This window comes from Marmota flaviventris, chromosome 1 (genome assembly GCF_047511675.1).
Source record: "Marmota flaviventris isolate mMarFla1 chromosome 1, mMarFla1.hap1, whole genome shotgun sequence".
Classification (NCBI taxonomy): Eukaryota; Metazoa; Chordata; class Mammalia; order Rodentia; family Sciuridae; genus Marmota; species Marmota flaviventris.
The window spans coordinates 137249617-137266584 of NC_092498.1; the positions used below are offsets into that span (position 1 = coordinate 137249617).

General features: G+C 43.8%; 2 protein-coding genes across 9 annotated transcripts in view; both read left to right on the forward strand.

Moving 5' to 3' along the window:
• The window catches only part of Anapc5 (anaphase promoting complex subunit 5), a 39253-nt gene extending 32189 nt beyond the window's left edge, over nt 1-7064 (forward strand). For both annotated transcript variants that reach the window (XM_027949219.2, XM_027949220.3), the window contains exons 15-17: nt 29-176; nt 5937-6099; nt 6738-7064. In XM_027949219.2, the coding sequence (XP_027805020.1) occupies nt 29-176; nt 5937-6099; nt 6738-6949 (523 nt within the window). In that variant the 3' untranslated portion in view covers nt 6950-7064. The remainder of the gene's footprint in view (nt 1-28; nt 177-5936; nt 6100-6737) is intronic.
• Nucleotides 7065-15747: 8683 nt separating this feature from the next.
• Camkk2 (calcium/calmodulin dependent protein kinase kinase 2) overlaps nt 15748-16968 on the forward strand; it is a 41662-nt gene continuing 40441 nt past the window's right edge. For all 7 annotated transcript variants that reach the window (XR_011708600.1, XR_011708599.1, XR_011708601.1 and 4 more), the window contains exon 1: nt 15748-15833. The gene's annotated coding sequence lies outside the window, so the exon portion shown is untranslated. The remainder of the gene's footprint in view (nt 15834-16968) is intronic.

The following is a 16968-nucleotide window of genomic DNA, read 5'->3' on the forward strand; positions in this document are numbered from 1 at the left end:
TCATCCCATGTTTTCCTCTTTGCTGTAGTGTCCTGCTTTCGGTGGCAGAGCTGTACTGGCGATCTTCCTCCCCTACCATTGCGATGCCTGTGCTGCTGCAGGCTCTGGCCCTTTCCAAGGAGTATCGGTTACAGTACTTGGCCTCCGAAACTGTGCTGAATTTGGCTTTTGCCCAGGTAAGCTGATCTCTGTTTTTATAGCACATTTGAGCTTTAACAACTGGTGAGTCTGTTACTACTTTTTGGTATTGAAAAGAGTAATATTGAGGGCTAATAATTTTCAGGGCTGAGGTGTAGCTCAGTGGTGGAGTCTGGAAAGGGAGCCTCCATGTGCAAGCCCTCCAAGGACACCTGTAGAATTGTGAACCCGTTGACAAGGTGACACTTTCCAGCAGCACTGACTTTCCTGATATGTGCGTTTAGTAAAGGGGACTCACCTCTTCAGTGAGGACACTTCCATCATTGTAATTAGTAGCTGGCACAGAGTGATACTTGGTTTAGCAACAAAGGAATGTGAATATAGAGAAGAGGTCCAGTGTAGTGGCCCATACCTCTGATCCCAGCTATTTGGAGGTTGAGGCAAGAGGATCACTAGATCAAGGCCAGTCTGGGCAACTTAGCAAGACTTTTTCTCAAAATAAAAAATAAAAAGGGGGGCTGGGGATACACTCAGTTGGTAGAGTGTTTGCCTCGCATTCACAAAGCCCTGGGCTCAATCCCCAGCACCGCCAAAAATCTAAGTTGTGCTAGAGTTATGGTTCAATGGTAAAGCGCTTGCCTAGCATGTGTGAGGCACTGGGTTCAAACCTCAGCACCACATAAAAATAAATAAACAAAATAAAGGCATTGTGTCCATGTGCAACAAAATAAATAAATAAATAAATAATTCTCTGTTAATGTAGACTAAGATTGTATGTAATAAATACACAAATATTAACATTTCTTCAAATTTAAATAAATAAAACCCCTTCCATTTCAATAAGTTCATTAGGCAAAAAGAAAAAAAGAGAGAAAATGAGTTGAGAAAGTTTGTTTCTTTTTATGTGTGTGTTAGAGCCTCTGAGATGCTAACTAAGCAAATACTCTACACTGAGCTACACCTCAGCCCTGAAAAGTTTTTTTATTATTATTTATTTTTTAGTTCTCGGCGGACACAACAACTTTGTTTGTATGTGGTGCTGAGGATCGAACCCGGGCCGCACGCATGCCAGGCGAGCGTGCCACCGCTTGAGCCACATCCCCAGCCCCCTGAAAAGTTTTCAAAATCAGATTATATTTTATGTCTTTTTTTTTTTTTTTTTTTTCTCCCCTGGTAAAGGCCATGATAGACTCTCTATTCATGGCTGTATCCCTTGATACCTAGCAGGACCTATACCTAGTAAAACCCACTTGAGGCTAGGCATGGTGGCATACATCTGTAATCCCAAGCCACTCAGGAGAGTGAGGCAGGAAGATTGCAAGTTCAAGGCCAGCCCCAGGAACCTAAGTAAGACCCTGTCTCAAAAAAGGGGGGCGGAAGGGCTGGGATTGTGGCTCAGTGGTAGAGCACTTGCCTTGCAAGTATGAGACACTGGGTTTGATCCTCAGCACCACATGAAAATAAAGGTATTGTGTCCATCTATAACTTTTATATATTTATATATAAATTCTTTTTTTTTTTTTTTTTTTTTATGAGAAAAAGGGCTGGAGATGTTGCTCAGTGGTAAATCACCCCTAAGTTAAATCCCTGGTGCAGAAGGAAGAAAGTGAGCGGGGGAGGGGAATCACTTGAGGAATTGGCTAAAGCAGAGGTTCATAGAATTCCTGGGGAGATTTTAAAAGTATCCACATGCCTGGGCTTGTCTTGGATCTCCTGAGTCAGAATCTCTAGGGATAGAGTCTAGCAATCTGTTCATTATAAGCCTACTTCATCAGTGATTCTTATTTCTTAGTTAAGATAAATTTACCATTTTAACCATTAAAAGTATGCAATTCAGGGGCTGGGGATGTGGCTCAAGTGGTAGCGCTCGTTTGGCATGCGCGAGGCACTGGGTTCGATTCTCAGCACCACATAAAAATAAAAATATTGTGTCCAACTAAAACTAAAAAATAAAATATTAAATAAAAATGTACAATTCAGTGATTTTTGAGAATATTGACAGTGTTGTACAACCATTATAACTGTCTAATTCCAGAGTTATTTTCATGATACAAAAAGGAAACTGTATATTAAAAACATTCACTCCTGAATCCTCCCTCCTTCCCTCCAGCCCTTGGCAACCACTAATGCTTTCTATTTCTGTGTATTTGGCTATTGGAGACATTTCATTATGTGGTCTTTCTGTGTCTTGCTTCTTTGACTTAGCAGACTGTTCTGAGGCTTCATCCTTCTTAATGTCTGAATCATATTCCATGATATGCAGAGGCTGCATTTTGTTTGTGCCTGCATCAGATGATGGACATTTGGATTGTTTTCAATTTTTGGATGTTCTGAATAACTGCTCTTCATGTTCAAGGGGAAGTTTTTGTTTGAATACCTGTTTTCTGTTCTCTTGGGTAGATGGAATTGCTGGGTCACATCATTTAGTTAGATTTTTTGAGAAACTGCCAAAATATTTTTGGCACAGATGGTGCTAAATGGTACATAATGACTGCATCCCATCATTTTATATTCCAACCTGCAAGGTCAGAATGTAATCTCCACAGTCTTGCCAGTGCTTGTCATTTTCTGTTTTTTTATTGCTGTCGTCTTCCTAGTGGACTGGTATATCATTGTGCTTCTGTTCACTTCCCTTCTGACCAGTAATGTTGAGCATCTTTTCATGAGCTTATTGACCATCTGTATATATTCTTTTTTTAAAAAAATATTTTTTTAAATGGACATATTACCATTATTTTATTTATTTTTTTATGTGGTGCTGAGGATTGAACCCAGTGCCTCACATGTGCTCAAGCGCTCTACCACTGAGCTACAACCCCAGCCCTCAACACTGCACACAAATAAATGAATAAAATAAAGATCCATCAAAAACTAAAAATGTATATTAAAAATTTTTTTAAATCCTATATGAATATTTATGCAAAAATTCTCAAGAAAAAACTAGCAAACCAAACCCATCAGCACTGGATTTGGCATTAAAGTAATAATGGCCTCACAAAATGGGTTAGGAAATATGTCTTCCTCTTCTGTTTTTGGGAAGAATTTGAGGAGAATTGATGTTAACTCTTTTTTTTTATTATTATTTTTTATTTTTTTAGTTGTAGTTGGACACAATATCTTTATTTTTTATTTATTTATCTTTATGTTGTGCTGAGGATGGAGCCCAGGGCCTCGCACATGCTAGGCGAGCGGTTTGCTGCTGAGTCACAACCCCAGCCCTGGTGTTAAATCTTTAAAAGTTTGGCAGAGTTGGCTCCTGCCTTTTCCTTGTCACTGCTTCTTTTTGGTTATTGATTCGATTTCTTCCTTCCCTTTCTTGCCTCTTTGATTACTGCTGTACCACCCCTTCCTCTTCCTTGTTTTCCACCTCTTCCAATTTCTTTACTTTCTGTAGGTCTGTTCAGATATCTTTTTTTGTTGTTGTTGTTAGAGTGGAAGTAAAAGAGTGGAAGTAGAAGTAAAATACTTCCCCCCAGAGGAAGAAGGGGACCCAAAAGGCGGAAACCCCTCCCTTTTTTTTAAAGCTCCATTGTAAATCTTTTATTTGTTTGTTTTTTATGTGGTGCTAAGGATCAATTCCAGTGCCTTCTTTTTCTTGGTCAGTCTGACTCAGTTTGTTGATTTTGCTAATCTCTTTGAAGGACGAACTTTTATTGATTCTCTCTTGCTTTTTAATTCTCTATTTTGTCTCCACTAACATCATTATTTCCTTGCCTCTATTAGCTGTGAGTTTAATTTGCTCTACTCCTGCTAGTTTCTTAAAGTGGAAGATTAGCTTGTTGATTTGAGATCTTTCTTGATCTTTGTTTTGTAATGTGTGCCTTTACAGTTAAAAATTTCCCTGAGAACTGCATCCCATGAATTTTTACCTCATAAATTTCAAAAGTTGTTTGTTAAGTTGTGTATTTATATGTCTCAGAGCATTTTCTAATTTGTCTTGTGATTTTTCCTTTGGTTATTTAAGGGTATGTTTAATTTCCAGGTATTTTTTAATTTCCTAATTTCCTCCTATTGTTAATTTCTAATTTCATTTCATGTAGTCGTTTCATCATTCCATTCTTTTTAAGTTTGCTGAGTTGTTTGTCGTGTGAGTGAAGCCCTAGGTTTAGTCCTAGCACCACACACAAAAAAAGGTTGGGGGCTTGGGTTTTGGCTCAGTGGTAGAGGGCTTGTCTAGCATGTGCGAGGCACTGGGTTCGATTCTCAGCACTGCATATAAATAAGTAAATAAAATAAAGGTCCATGAACAACTAATAAAAATATTTAAAGAAAGGAGGGGAATGTTGGGGTGCCAGCCACAGTGGCGCACACCTGTAATCCCAACAGCTCTGGAGGCTAAGACAGTAGGATCGCAAATTCAAAGCCAGTCTCAGCATTGGTGAGGCCCTAAGCGACTCTGTGAGACCCTGTCTCTAAATAAAATACAAAATAGGGCTGTGGATGTGGCTCAGTGGTTGAGTGCCCCTGAGTTCAATCCCTGGTATCAAAAAGTGTGTGTGTGGGGGGGGGGATTTACTGTTATTTTGTAGCCTAACATATGGTCTCTCCTGGAAAATATTACATATGTACTTGAGAATTTGTATTCTGATATCATTGTTGATGTGCTTGATAGATGTCTGTTTAGGTCGTCTGGTTCCTTACTGATCTTCTATCTACTATTTTATTGAAAAGTGAGATATTGCACACTCTGAGCTTTTTTTTTTAAGAGACAGGGTCTCACTGAGTTGCTTCGTGCCTCGCTGTTGCTAAGGCTGGTTTTGAACTCGTGAGCCTCCTGAGCAGATGGGATTATAGGTGTGCGCCACCATACCCAGCTCTCTTTAGCTTTTATTGTTGAATTGTCTATTTCTACCTGCGGTTCTGCCTATTTTTAGATTTTGTATATGTTCAGACTTTGTAGTGTATATATGTTTACAGTTGTTATATCTTGATAAATTGATCCTTTCATGAGCATATAATGGCCTTCTTTTTCTCTTATAGCAGTTTTTGAACTAGGTTATTTTGCTTGATTATTAATATAGACACTTAGTTCTATTTTGGTTACTGTTTGCATTGAATATTTTTCTGTCATTTTACCATATAGTTGGATAATTTTTAAAATCAATTCTGTGAATTTCTTTTAATTCATTTAATCCATTTATATTCATTGTCACTCAGTGTCATTGAATGTAAATAAAGGACTTGCTTTTAATTTGCTATGTGTTGGGCTGGGGATGTGGCTCAAGCGGTAGCGTGCTCGCCTGGCATGTGCGCGGCCCGGGTTCGATCCTCAGCACCACATACAAACCAAGATGTTGTGTCCGCCGAAAACTAAAAAATAAATATTAAAAAATTCTCTCTTAAAAAAATAAAAAAAAAATTAATTTGCTATGTGTTTCTATATATCATACCTTCTTTGAACCACAGTTCCTTCATTATTGCATTCTTTTGTGTTAAATAGATGTTTTCTATTTTCTAGTTCATTATTTTAATTCCCTTGCCATTCTTTCACTCTACACTTTTTGAGTTAGATTTTCTTAGTTGTTATTCTCCTCCCAGTAATTCATAGAGTTCAAACTCTCAGAATCACCAATCTAAAGGATATCAATTCTGAAGCTTTGTAAAGACAGAACTTTTCCACATGTTAGTAACTACTCCCTACTGCAGGAGTGTGGTGCCTGCCATAATGCAGTATATGTCAGGGAGAAAATAAGCTAGAGTGTCATGAGGACGGCCAGGAACCACTCTTCCCAGCAGCATGGTGGGCGTGGTGTGTACAGTGCCGTGGTGTGTACAGTGCCGTGGTGTTTCTTTTTCAGCTCATCCTTGGAATCCCAGAACAAGCCTTAACCCTCCTCCACATGGCCATCGAGCCCATCCTGGCTGATGGGGCTATCTTGGACAAAGGCCGTGCCATGTTCTTAGTAGCCAAGTGCCAGGTGGCTTCAGCAGCTTCCTATGATCCACCAAAGAAAGCAGAAGGTAGGAAACTGTGCAAAGATTGTTAGGCATTGCTGATTTTCATGAAAGCTTTTAAAATTTAGGACTGAGAAGAGGAAAAGACATTAAAATGGGGACAGTAAGTTCTGAGTGTTCACAAATATTTCCTTAAAATTTTATACAGCATTTTAAAGTGCTTTCACCTGCATGTTTAGTAGGAGGGTTAGGGGCAAATGAGTGGTGATTTTAACCTCCAAGGCTTAAAATCTGTTTTAAAACCTTACCAAGGAGGGCTGGGGTTGTAGCTCAGTGGTGGAGTGCTTGCCTTGCACATGTGAGTAACTGGGTTTGAGCCTCAGCACCACATAAATAAATAGATAAAATGTATGGCGTCCATCTACAACTAAAAATATTTTTAAAAAATACTTTACCAAGCGGGCATGGGGTGGCACATGCCTATAATCCCAGGCTGAGGTTGGAGGATCACAGGTTTAAAGCTAGCCTTGGCAATTTAGCAAGGCCCTAAGCAACTTAGCAAGACCTTATCTCAAAAAATAAAAAGGGCTGGGGATGTGACTCAATGGTAAAGCGCCCCTGGGTGAACCCTAGTACCAAAAAAAAAGGAAAGAAAAGAAAAATATTGAGTAAATGTGTATGACCTTTTACCCACTCTCTATCAGCTCTGGAGTCCGCCATCGAGAACCTCAACGAAGCCAAGAACTATTTTGCAAAAGTTGACTGCAAAGAGCGAATTAGGGACGTCGTTTACTTCCAGGCTAGACTGTACCACACCCTGGGGAAGACACAGGAGAGGAACCGGTGTGCGATGCTCTTCCGACAGCTGCATCAGGAATTGCCCTCCCACGGGGTGCCTTTGATAAACCATCTCTAGAGAACACATCTCTACTGGCCTATGGCCAGAGTTTAAGACAGACTTTGTGCTCCACCCACCATATCAATGGTGTATCCATGACACCCTGTCTTGTTAATAAACTATGTTCTGATCAGTTGGTCTTTTTTGATTGCTAGAAAGTATGTATTTGTTTTATTCCCCCTTTTATTTCCTTTTGGTAGCAAAGGACACCAACTTTTTGTTATGTAACAGCTGATTTGCCAACCAATTAGCTCAGGTGTCTGTGATAAGGTTCTCTCTGGGCAGAATTGCCAATAAATTTTGTTTATTTTTATGTGTTGCTGAGGATCAAAGATGCACAGTGCATCTTTTTTTTTTTTTTTGGCTACTGGGGATTGAACCACATTCCCAGCCCTATTTTTTGTATTTTTTATTTAGAAACAAGGTCTCACTCAGTTGCTTAGCACCTCGACATTGCTAAGCTGGCTTATCAATTTGAGATCCTCCTGTCTCAGCCTCCTAAGCCACTGGGATCACAGGGGTGTTCCACCACACCCAGCCCCAAATGTATCTTTATATATATAAATCTGTTTACCACATGTGAACAGAGAGGAGCTACTTGGGGAGTGGGCAGGTCTCCCCAATGGTTTTCATGAGGCTTGGATTTCCTTCTGAGAGGAAGGAAATTTTATGCAGCATATAAAGTGTTTCCACATGCATGTTTGGTAGGAGGGTTAAGGGCAAATGAACGGATTTTCCTTCTCCTTTAGTTGGCCTGAGTGGGCCTGATGGTTCACATGTGCTTATAAGCACATGTCCACCCCGGAGATTAAGGGTGTAGCTCTTACCTAGCATGCAGGATGCCCTAGATGTCATCCCCACCACTGTCAAAAAAAAAAAAATGACTTTCAAAAAATTGTTTTTTAAGGTGGGCGTGGCATGCATGAAATCCCAGCAGCTTGGGGGGCTGAGGCAGGAGGATCATGAGTTCAAAACCAACCTCAGCAACAGCGAGGCACTAAGCAATTCAGTGAGGTCCTGTCTCTAAATAAAATACAAAATAGGCCCGAGGATGTGACCAAATGGTCAAGTGTCCCTGAGTTCAATCCCTGGTACCCCGCCCCCCAATTGGTTTTTAGACCAATGGTAAGGATCCTATTTCAACCATTTCTTAGGGGTTAGCTTTTTTAAATACCTTTTGTATGGGTATGCTTTTTCTATATTTAACTATATAAATAAGGGGTTTTTGATAAGTCTAGGAATTCATGAAAAGGTGATTATAAATTGAGAAAGGGTTCAAAGCTCAGACGTGTGTAGATATTCTCACCAAACATACGGTGTGCATAATTTACAATTAATCCCTGTAGTTGAGCAGGGCCAGTTAGTGCTGTCTGTTCATGAATTTCCTATTGAGTATGAACAGAAAAATGCCTGTATTTCAAGTCCAAGGCTGCAGCTATGCCCATACAGCCCTGATAAAGCAACGAACAACCAACCAAAATTTGCAGCTTTGTCCTTGCCTCTTTTTCAGTTAAATTTAAAGTTTCTAATGAGAAACAGTTTCTCTCCAGAGCTCTTTCTGAAGTAGTGAAAAAAAAACTCGCATCTATTAGAATGTTTTCTGGCCAAAAGACTTCTCTGGAAACATTTAGTGTGGAGGTAGAAACATTAATTTGGTGTGTTGATGTTTAAAATATTTCTTTACATTTATTTGGAAGTTATATGTTTGTAGGTGATAAAAATTAAAACATTAAAGGCTATATAGGAATAAGTATTCTAGGACATAACTACTATTAGTGATAGTTCTTTTTATATTGTTTCAAATGTATTTTCTCATCTGGTGTCTTTTGGAGGGATATGGAGTTGCTAGGGGTGGAACCCAGGGCCTCTCGTGCTAAGAGCTCTACTACTGAGCTATATCACCTAGACCTATGATGTTATGTTTTTAAAATAATTTTTTAGTTATAGATGGACACAGTACCTTTATTTTTATGTGTTGCTGAGGATCAAACCCAGTGCCTCACACATGCAACGCAAGTGTTCTACCACTAAGCCACAACCCTAGCCCCCATGATGTTATTTTTGATCAATGCATTTTAAGTAAGATCCAATCCAAGAAATGGCTGTAACCACTCTGCCTCTGCAGAATGAGGTCCAAGAAATGGAATCAGGTTGTTAGCTGATCCCACAGGTATCAAATACCAGAAATCATCAAACCCAACCAGGATCAACTGTGGAATTTGTGAGGAACAAAGGAAATACAAATGTGAAGCCTCTGTTAAAAATGAGAATTTCTTGGCCAGGTACAGTGGCACACACCTGTAATCCCAGTGGCTCGGGAGGCTGAGACAGGAGGATTGTGATTTCAAAGCCAGCTTTAGCAAAAGCAAGGAGCTGGGCTGGGATCGTGGCTCAGTGGTAGAGTGCTCGCTCTGGGTTCTATCTTCAGCAGCACATTAAAAATAAATAAATAAAATGAAAGGTATTATGTCCATCTATAACTAAAAAAAAAAAAAAGCAAAGTGCTAAGCAACTCAGTGAGCCCCTGTCTCTGAATAAATACAAAATAGGGCTGAGGATATGGTTCAGTGGTTTAGTGCCCCTGAGTTCCCTGGTACCCCCCGCCCCACAAAAAATGAGAATTTCAGAGTCAGGTGTGGTGGCATATACCTATAAATCCCAGCAACTTGGGAGGCTGAGGCAGCAGGATCACAAATTCAGAACTAACCTCAGCAATTTAGTGAAGACCCTGACTCAAAATGGGCTGGGGAAGTAGCTCAGTAGTTAAGCACTCCAGGTTCAATCTCTGGTACCAAAAAAAAAAAAAAAAAAGTTCTCATATATGGCATGCACACACACACAAACCCACACAAAATAATTTCAAAATGGCAACAGTCTTAAGCCAAGTATTGACGCCCTTAAGAGCACAGAGCTCCAAATGGCTGGCACCCACAAACTATCCATGTTTTCAGCTGGCTCCATGTTCATTTTGGCCTGGACGCAAATCTCAAATCCAAAGCTAACAGAGTTGGTCTGTGGTTTCCTGCTGTCGACAGATCTGTTGGCCGGAGCCTATCTTCAGGAGGGAATAGTGGGTTGAATAGAAAGTGGAAATATCAAAGTGACCTCAGAATGCAGAACTTTCTGGGTGGACAGCTAACCAGCATTTTTTTAAAAATTGTAGATGGACACAATATCTTTTATTTTATTAGTATTTTTTAATGTGGTGCCTGGGATCAAACCCCAGTGCCTCATGCATGCTAGGCAAGTGCTCTACCACTGAGCCACAAACCCAGCCCCTAACTAGCTTTTTTTCTGGTGGAACATTTGGTGGGAGAAGAGAGTAATTATATAATGGTATAATTATGGATGGGTTAATGGAGGAGTGTAGGAATTGATCATCTGGTTAAAGGGGAAAAGGGCTTGGTTGAAGCTTATTAGCCAGTAGGCATTTGGGTCTATACCAGAGACCTTCAGAATATGTCCTCAAAAGAGGAGAAAAAGGTTTTCTGACCCAAAGGGCATGGTGGGAACTCTACCCAATAGGTTTGGTGTTGAGATTTTCTGGTCCTGAGGTAGATGACAATAGCTAATATTTGCAAATTTTCTTTTCCCATATGAACACAAACCTAAGAGGTGGGCAACAGCATTTAATTCCATTGATAAAGAACCTGGGCATAAGGAGGTTAAGACACTTGCTCAAGCTGTGAACCAGTGGCTCGAAGAGTTGGGATTCTGACCTACTTGGTGTGTCATCTAATCCTGGAGCTGCCTTCTCCTCAAGTTTTAAAAAGTACTAAACAGTTTCTCTGAACATTCTTTTTCAGTTTGTTGAACATCTAATATCATTTATCTAGTACCCAATGTGACCCAGAAAATGTTAAATATTTTCACACATACCATCTTTAATGCTTGTAAACTCAATGCCGTCCCCATCCCCATTTTACAGGTGAGGAAACAGCACTGGAAGTATAGCCTGTCCCAGCCCTCTTAGGGGTAGGGACCAGAATGAAGATCATGTTGTAGTTATTAGAGGCTCCACAGGCTATCCTCTTTCACCACTGGGCTGCCTTTACAATCACCTAAATGTCTGGGATATTTATACTTGTTTTGAGTGTTTGAATGCCCTGACATTTTGGGTATTTTCATTTTGTTTTGGTACTGAGGATTGAACCCAGGGATGCTTTACCACTGAGCTACATCTCTAGCCCCCCCCCCTTTAAATATTTTTTATATTTGTTAATGGACTTTAATTTATTTATTTAAATGCAGTGCTGAGAATTGAACCTAGTGCCTCACATATGCTAGGCAAGTGCTCTACCACTGAGCTCTTTAATTTTTTTTTTAATATATATATATATTTTTTAGGTATAGATGGACACCACACAATGCCTTTATTTTTATGTGGTGCTGAGGATTGAACCCGGGTCCTGCCTGTACTAGGCGAGCGCTCTACCACTGAGCCACAATCCCAGCCCAAGCCTCTTTAATTTTTTTTTTTTTAAAGAGAGGAGGGGGAGAGAGAGAGAGAGAGAGAATCTTTTTTTAAAAATATTTATTTATTTATTTATTTTAGTTTTCGGCGGACACAACATCTTTGTTTATATGTGGTGCTGAGGATCAAACCCGGGCCGCAGGCATGCCAGGTGAGCCCGCTACCACTTGAGCCACATCCCCAGCACAAGACTTTTTAATTTTAAGACAATCTTGCTAAATTGCTGAAGCTGGCCTTGAATTTGCAATCCTTCCATCTCAGCCTCCTGAGTTGCTGGGATTGGTTCTGGATGTTCAAGGCCAGGGAGGTAGAACACAGAAGAGCACAGGAAGGAAGGACAAAGCCTGGGCAGGAGATCATGATGCCATTCTAGTGGGCGAGACAATTTTCAAGTCTTACATTTCTGCCTCCTCCCTGTATTGTTCAAGTTTTCTTTAAAAATAACATTCAGAAGCTTTGTTTACTTATTTTCTTGACAATCTATGTTGTCAGGACAACAAGATCTGTTTGCTTAGAATAGGATTTTCTGGTATTTTTGGAGGGGGAGACCCAAAAAGCAAAGCTAATTTTTATGATCCTATCTCTAAGAAGAAAATGGTTTCTTTGTGTGGGATGATTCCTATCCTAAGAGGGGCTCAATGTCAATGACAGGCAATTATGATATTCTGTACTTTGTTCTAATTCACTTTAATAAAATAGGCACATAAATTGATGGGATTTTTAGCCCTGTGCTAAGTATATTAATAGCAGCATTGAGCACTTATGCGCTAGGCCCTGAGCTAATATCTTTACACACATTATTGGTATTTAAACCCCACGCCCAGCCTGTGAGCTAGGTACTATTATTATCCCCATTTGACAGCAGATGAAACCAACCTGGGAGAGATCAACTCACTTGCCCAAACTCACAGAGCTGGTAACTAATGGATCTGGGATTTGAACTGAGTCTGACTCCCAAATCACACCTTTCAATCACAATGTTGAGAGCAAACAAATGTTTTGGGTATTGTACCTGCCTAGATGCCAGATTTTTATAGCTCTATTGGCAAGTCAGAACCCCAAGTGAGACTGGAGGTGCAGCTCAGTGGTAGTACACTTGCCTAGCATGCAGAGGCCCTGGGTTCCATCCCCAGCACTACAAAGAAACAAGAAAGCAAGTCAAGAAGAAAAGAATCAAGATGGTAGCTGAGCATTAAATAAATGGTACAGTCTTTAACTCAGTAGATCAGAGAGACAGAGAAGTCAAGGAGGGCCTGGGTCATAACATTTCAGGAAACTTCCAAGAGGAAGTGAATCTTGGACTCGGGTTTAAATTCTTACCTGCACTTTTTATCCTTTCTTACTTGGTTTTTAAGTTTATACAGATATATTCTTGCCTATTAGCTACAGTGTTGAAATGAAACATAGGACATTTAGTAACATAATGTAAGTACATGGAATTGTATATTTTAACAAATAACAGGAAAAAAACACCAAAATCTATTTTTGTTAAGTATGGTTGCCAAAGTATTTCTTGCCCATGGTCCAAATCTGGCACACTACTCATTTTTTTTTTTAAAGACCAGCTAATAATGGTTTTTACATTTTAAATGGTTGAAAACCAAAACAGTAATTTTTTTACTTTTTTTCTTTCCAAAATAGTAATATTTTATGACGTGAAAATTACGTAAAATTTAACTTTCAGCATTTATAAATAAAGCTTTATTGGGACCCATTATACCTCTTCATGTACCACTATCTGTGGCTGTTAGTTGAGCCATTTCCTTGGATAGCGTATGGCCTACAAGCCTGAAATACTTCCTATCTGCTCTTTACAGAAAAGGGTTTGCTGATCTCTACCTTAGAGTTATAAATGTTCCAAGGGTTGGAATTCCCCACCAGCCCTAACACATACTTTTTGGGGAAAAAATCATACACACACATACACACACACACACACATATGGCCAGTTGTGGTTGTGCTCACCTGTCATTCCAGCGACTTAGGAGCTGAGGCAGGAACACCTCAAATTTGAGGCCCTGTCTCCTGAAAAGTAAGCTGGGCATAGTGGCACATGCCTGTAATCCCAGAAGCTCAGGAGGCTGAGCAGGGGGATCTCAAGTTCAAAGCCAGCCTCAGCAGCTTAGGGAGGCCCTAAGCAACTTAGTGAGACTCTGTCCCTAAATAAAATAATGTTGAGAGCAAACAAATAAAATAAAAAGGGCTGAAGATGTGGCTCAATGATTAAGCATCCTGGGCTCAATCTCCAGTACCAAAAAAAATAAAAATACAGAATTATGCATTCACCATTCAGAACTGATTGTTGGTAATATTTTGTCATTTGTTTCATATGCATTTATAAATAAAAGGAATGAAACTTCACAATGTTCCTCACACTCCCTGTCCCATTCTCTGTCCCCCTGCCACCTTTTTTTTTTTTTTTTTTGGTGCTGGGGATCAAATCCAGAGCCTTCTGCATAAGAGTCTAAAATGACAACCCCAGTAAATGACACTAAATGACAACCCCAGTCCTGTACTTCCTTCTTTGTGGCAGACTGTCATGAATTTAATATTCATTCCTTTTGTCTTTCAAAAAAATATTGTATGTAAGCATGCGTATGTAAACAACACAGTGTGGGTTTAAAAAATATATACATAAATTGTGCATCATACCGTATTTTTTTTGGGGGGGGGTACTGGGGATTGAACTCAGGGGCACTCCACCATTGAGCCACTTTCCCAGCCCTATTTTGTATTTTATTTAGAGACAGGGTCCCACTGAGTTGCTTAGGGCCGTGCTTTTGCTGAGGCTGGCTTTGATTCTCCTGCCTCACCCTCCGGAGCCTCTGGGATTACAGGCACAGGCCACCTAGCCATGACATCATACTGTATTCTGTAGTTTGCTCTTGTACTCAACATTTTGTGTATGTGTGTGCTCTCTTCCTGTTGGCACAGATAAGTCTAACACACTCCTTTTAACTGTAGTATGCCACCAAATGACTGTAAGAAGTTTATTCATTCCTTAGAATTCACATTCAGGAGGTTGTGGCCAGGTTTTTGCTCTTACCAACAAGTGCATCAGAAGAGGTGGTCATCTCATTGGAAGGCTTGTTGGAATCTTTGTCATCTCTTTGGAATTTTTTTGTGTCTGTGCAGCCTAGAAATACCAGAGAAGCTTAACAGAAGGGGTGTGGAAATCCATCCACTTGTCAAGAGAGCATTGAACCTTTAGTTTGTGCTTGACTCTCCTCTGAACTCAATTTTTTTTTTTTGTACCGGGAATTGAACTCTGGAGCACTCAACCACTGAGCCACATCCCCAGCCCTATTTTGTATTTTACTTATTATTTTATTTAGAAAAAACAGGGGGTCACCAAATTGCTTGGCGCCTCGCCTTTGCTGAGGATGGTTTTGAACCCACAACCCTCCTACCTCAGCCTCCCGAGCCGCTGGGATTACAGGCGTGCGCCACTGCGCCCTGCTTGAACCCAATTCTAGATTTCCCTTTCGGCTGTTCGGCAGGATCGTCAGGGTTGCCAGATCTCCCAAGGCCGGCGGGCCAGGGATCCCACGAAGTCCCACCCGCTGTCTTCTCCTGGCCCTGCTGTTACCTAGCTGGGAGACTAAACACATTTAAAGGTTCCAGCAAAGTCGGGCACCACAAAGGGGAGAGTGGATGGGAAGAGAATGTGTTTCACAATCATTTCTAAATAGTCTCGTGGAAAAACCAGGACTTCGACGGTTGCCTGGAGTTGGTGCATCCGGGTGGAGGGGGATTAGGAGAGAACGTCCCTCAGCCTTTAGGGCCGGCCTGGGAGCACTGGTGGGCTGAGAGGCGGCTGCGGAACGGGGCTTCCCCAATGGGTGGGCCCCGAAACCCGGGCCGCATCCGTCGCCCGGGCCTAGTGCCGGGCCGCAGGGCAGGACCCTGGGTCTCCCCGCGGGCTGGGGAAACTTCCTGACACTTGGCCGCCGCCCTGCGGTCCGGGCGCTTGGCTGAACAAAGCGAGCGCTGGGAGCGCACCCTGCTGGCCCTGGGGGCCGCGGCCTCGGAGGGGCGACCCGGGCAGGTGCGCGCTGCGGGCGGGGGGCAAGGTGGCAGCGCCGCGCTCCCGAGCGCCGGGCTGGCCTCTCCGCGCTCCCGCGGCGCCACCGGCCGGTTCCGCTGAGGGCCTCCCTTCGCTCCGCTCCCCTCCGCCTCGGCCCTCCCCTCCGCTCCCCGCGCGTGGCCCAGCGGCGGGCGCGCGGCCCGCGCAGGACTCCAGCGGCCGCGGCCAATCGGCTCGCAGCCCGAGGCAGCGCCGCGCCCGCGCACAGGCCGGGCGGCTCCTCCGCCCCCGCCCCGCCCTCCCGGGCCGCGGAGGGGAGCGCGCCGCTACGCCGAGCAAGCCGCGCCGAGCAGAGTCCAGCCGGGGGCGCTGAGCGCGGGAGGCGGCGGCGCGGAGCCCAGGTGAGCGGGGGAGGGGAGGGCCGGGCCGGGCGGGGGACGCCGCCGCCGCAGCCCAGGACGCCCTCGTCCTCCCGCGGCGGGGACCACCGCCCGGATTTAGACAAAGCGGGAGGCCGGTCCCGGGTGCCCGGCACCGAGGGGACCGCACGTGCGCCGCCCCTCGCCCCGCCACGTGGAGGGATGCGGACCCCCGCGCCCCTTTCCCAGCGTCTTCGGAGAGGCCGGGGCCTCGGTGGCCTCTGTCTGGGCCGCGCCCGTCCCGGTGGCAGGGGCAGTCCGGGAGTTTGGTGCTGAGGTCACCGGGCCGGGGCTGTCCGGGGTCGTGGGGGCGGCCTAGGCCCCCGCCTCTCGTTGACAGGTGGGGACACCCGGCCCGAGTAGGGCGGGAGGGGGCCAGCGGACCTGCAGCATCCCCACCCCCGCAGCCCGCAGGTCTCACAGGTCTCGTGGGCAACCCAGGCCCTGGTGACTTGGGCGCCAGGTGGCAGAAAGAGACAGGCGTGGTGGGGTCCCGGGGGACCTTTGCTGCTCTTCAGTGCGCTCTTTGACCATCCCCACCCCAGCCGGTACCTCACGGGTCGAATTGGTCCTTTTGACCTAAATTTACCTCCGAGCTGCAGCATACTGTGAATGCGGAGAATCGCCCACCCCGGCACCCTCCTGGTCCGGGGCGCCGGGCCCAGCCGGGCTCTGCACCCGGGTGCAGCCTTTTCGGGTGCAGCTTTTTCTGGCTTTCCTCACCCGCTGCCTGCCGGGTTTGGGAAGTGGGGTGTTTTCACAGCTGTGGCTGTGCTCACTTGGTGCTGAGAGGTGGCACCTGGGCCCCTCCTGGATGGAGCCTGGGTAGGGGCATGTCAGTGCCAACATCATGAGGGGCAGACTGGCCTGGAATGGGACAAGCAGTGCTCACCTGCCTACAGGCAACTTTTGCCTTCTTCGGCCTGGCCCCCTAGTCCTAGAGCAGAAACTTCAGGTGCCCTGGGTCTGTGCTGCCATTACTCTTCCTCCCCTGGCTCTGTCCCCAGAGAAGAGAGGGGAGGGTGTCTGTCCCTGAAGCTCCTTTGTTCCTTGGAAGGGGCAGGGGCTGGAGATGTGGCTCAGAGGTAGAGTGCTTGCCGAGCATGCAGGAGGCCCA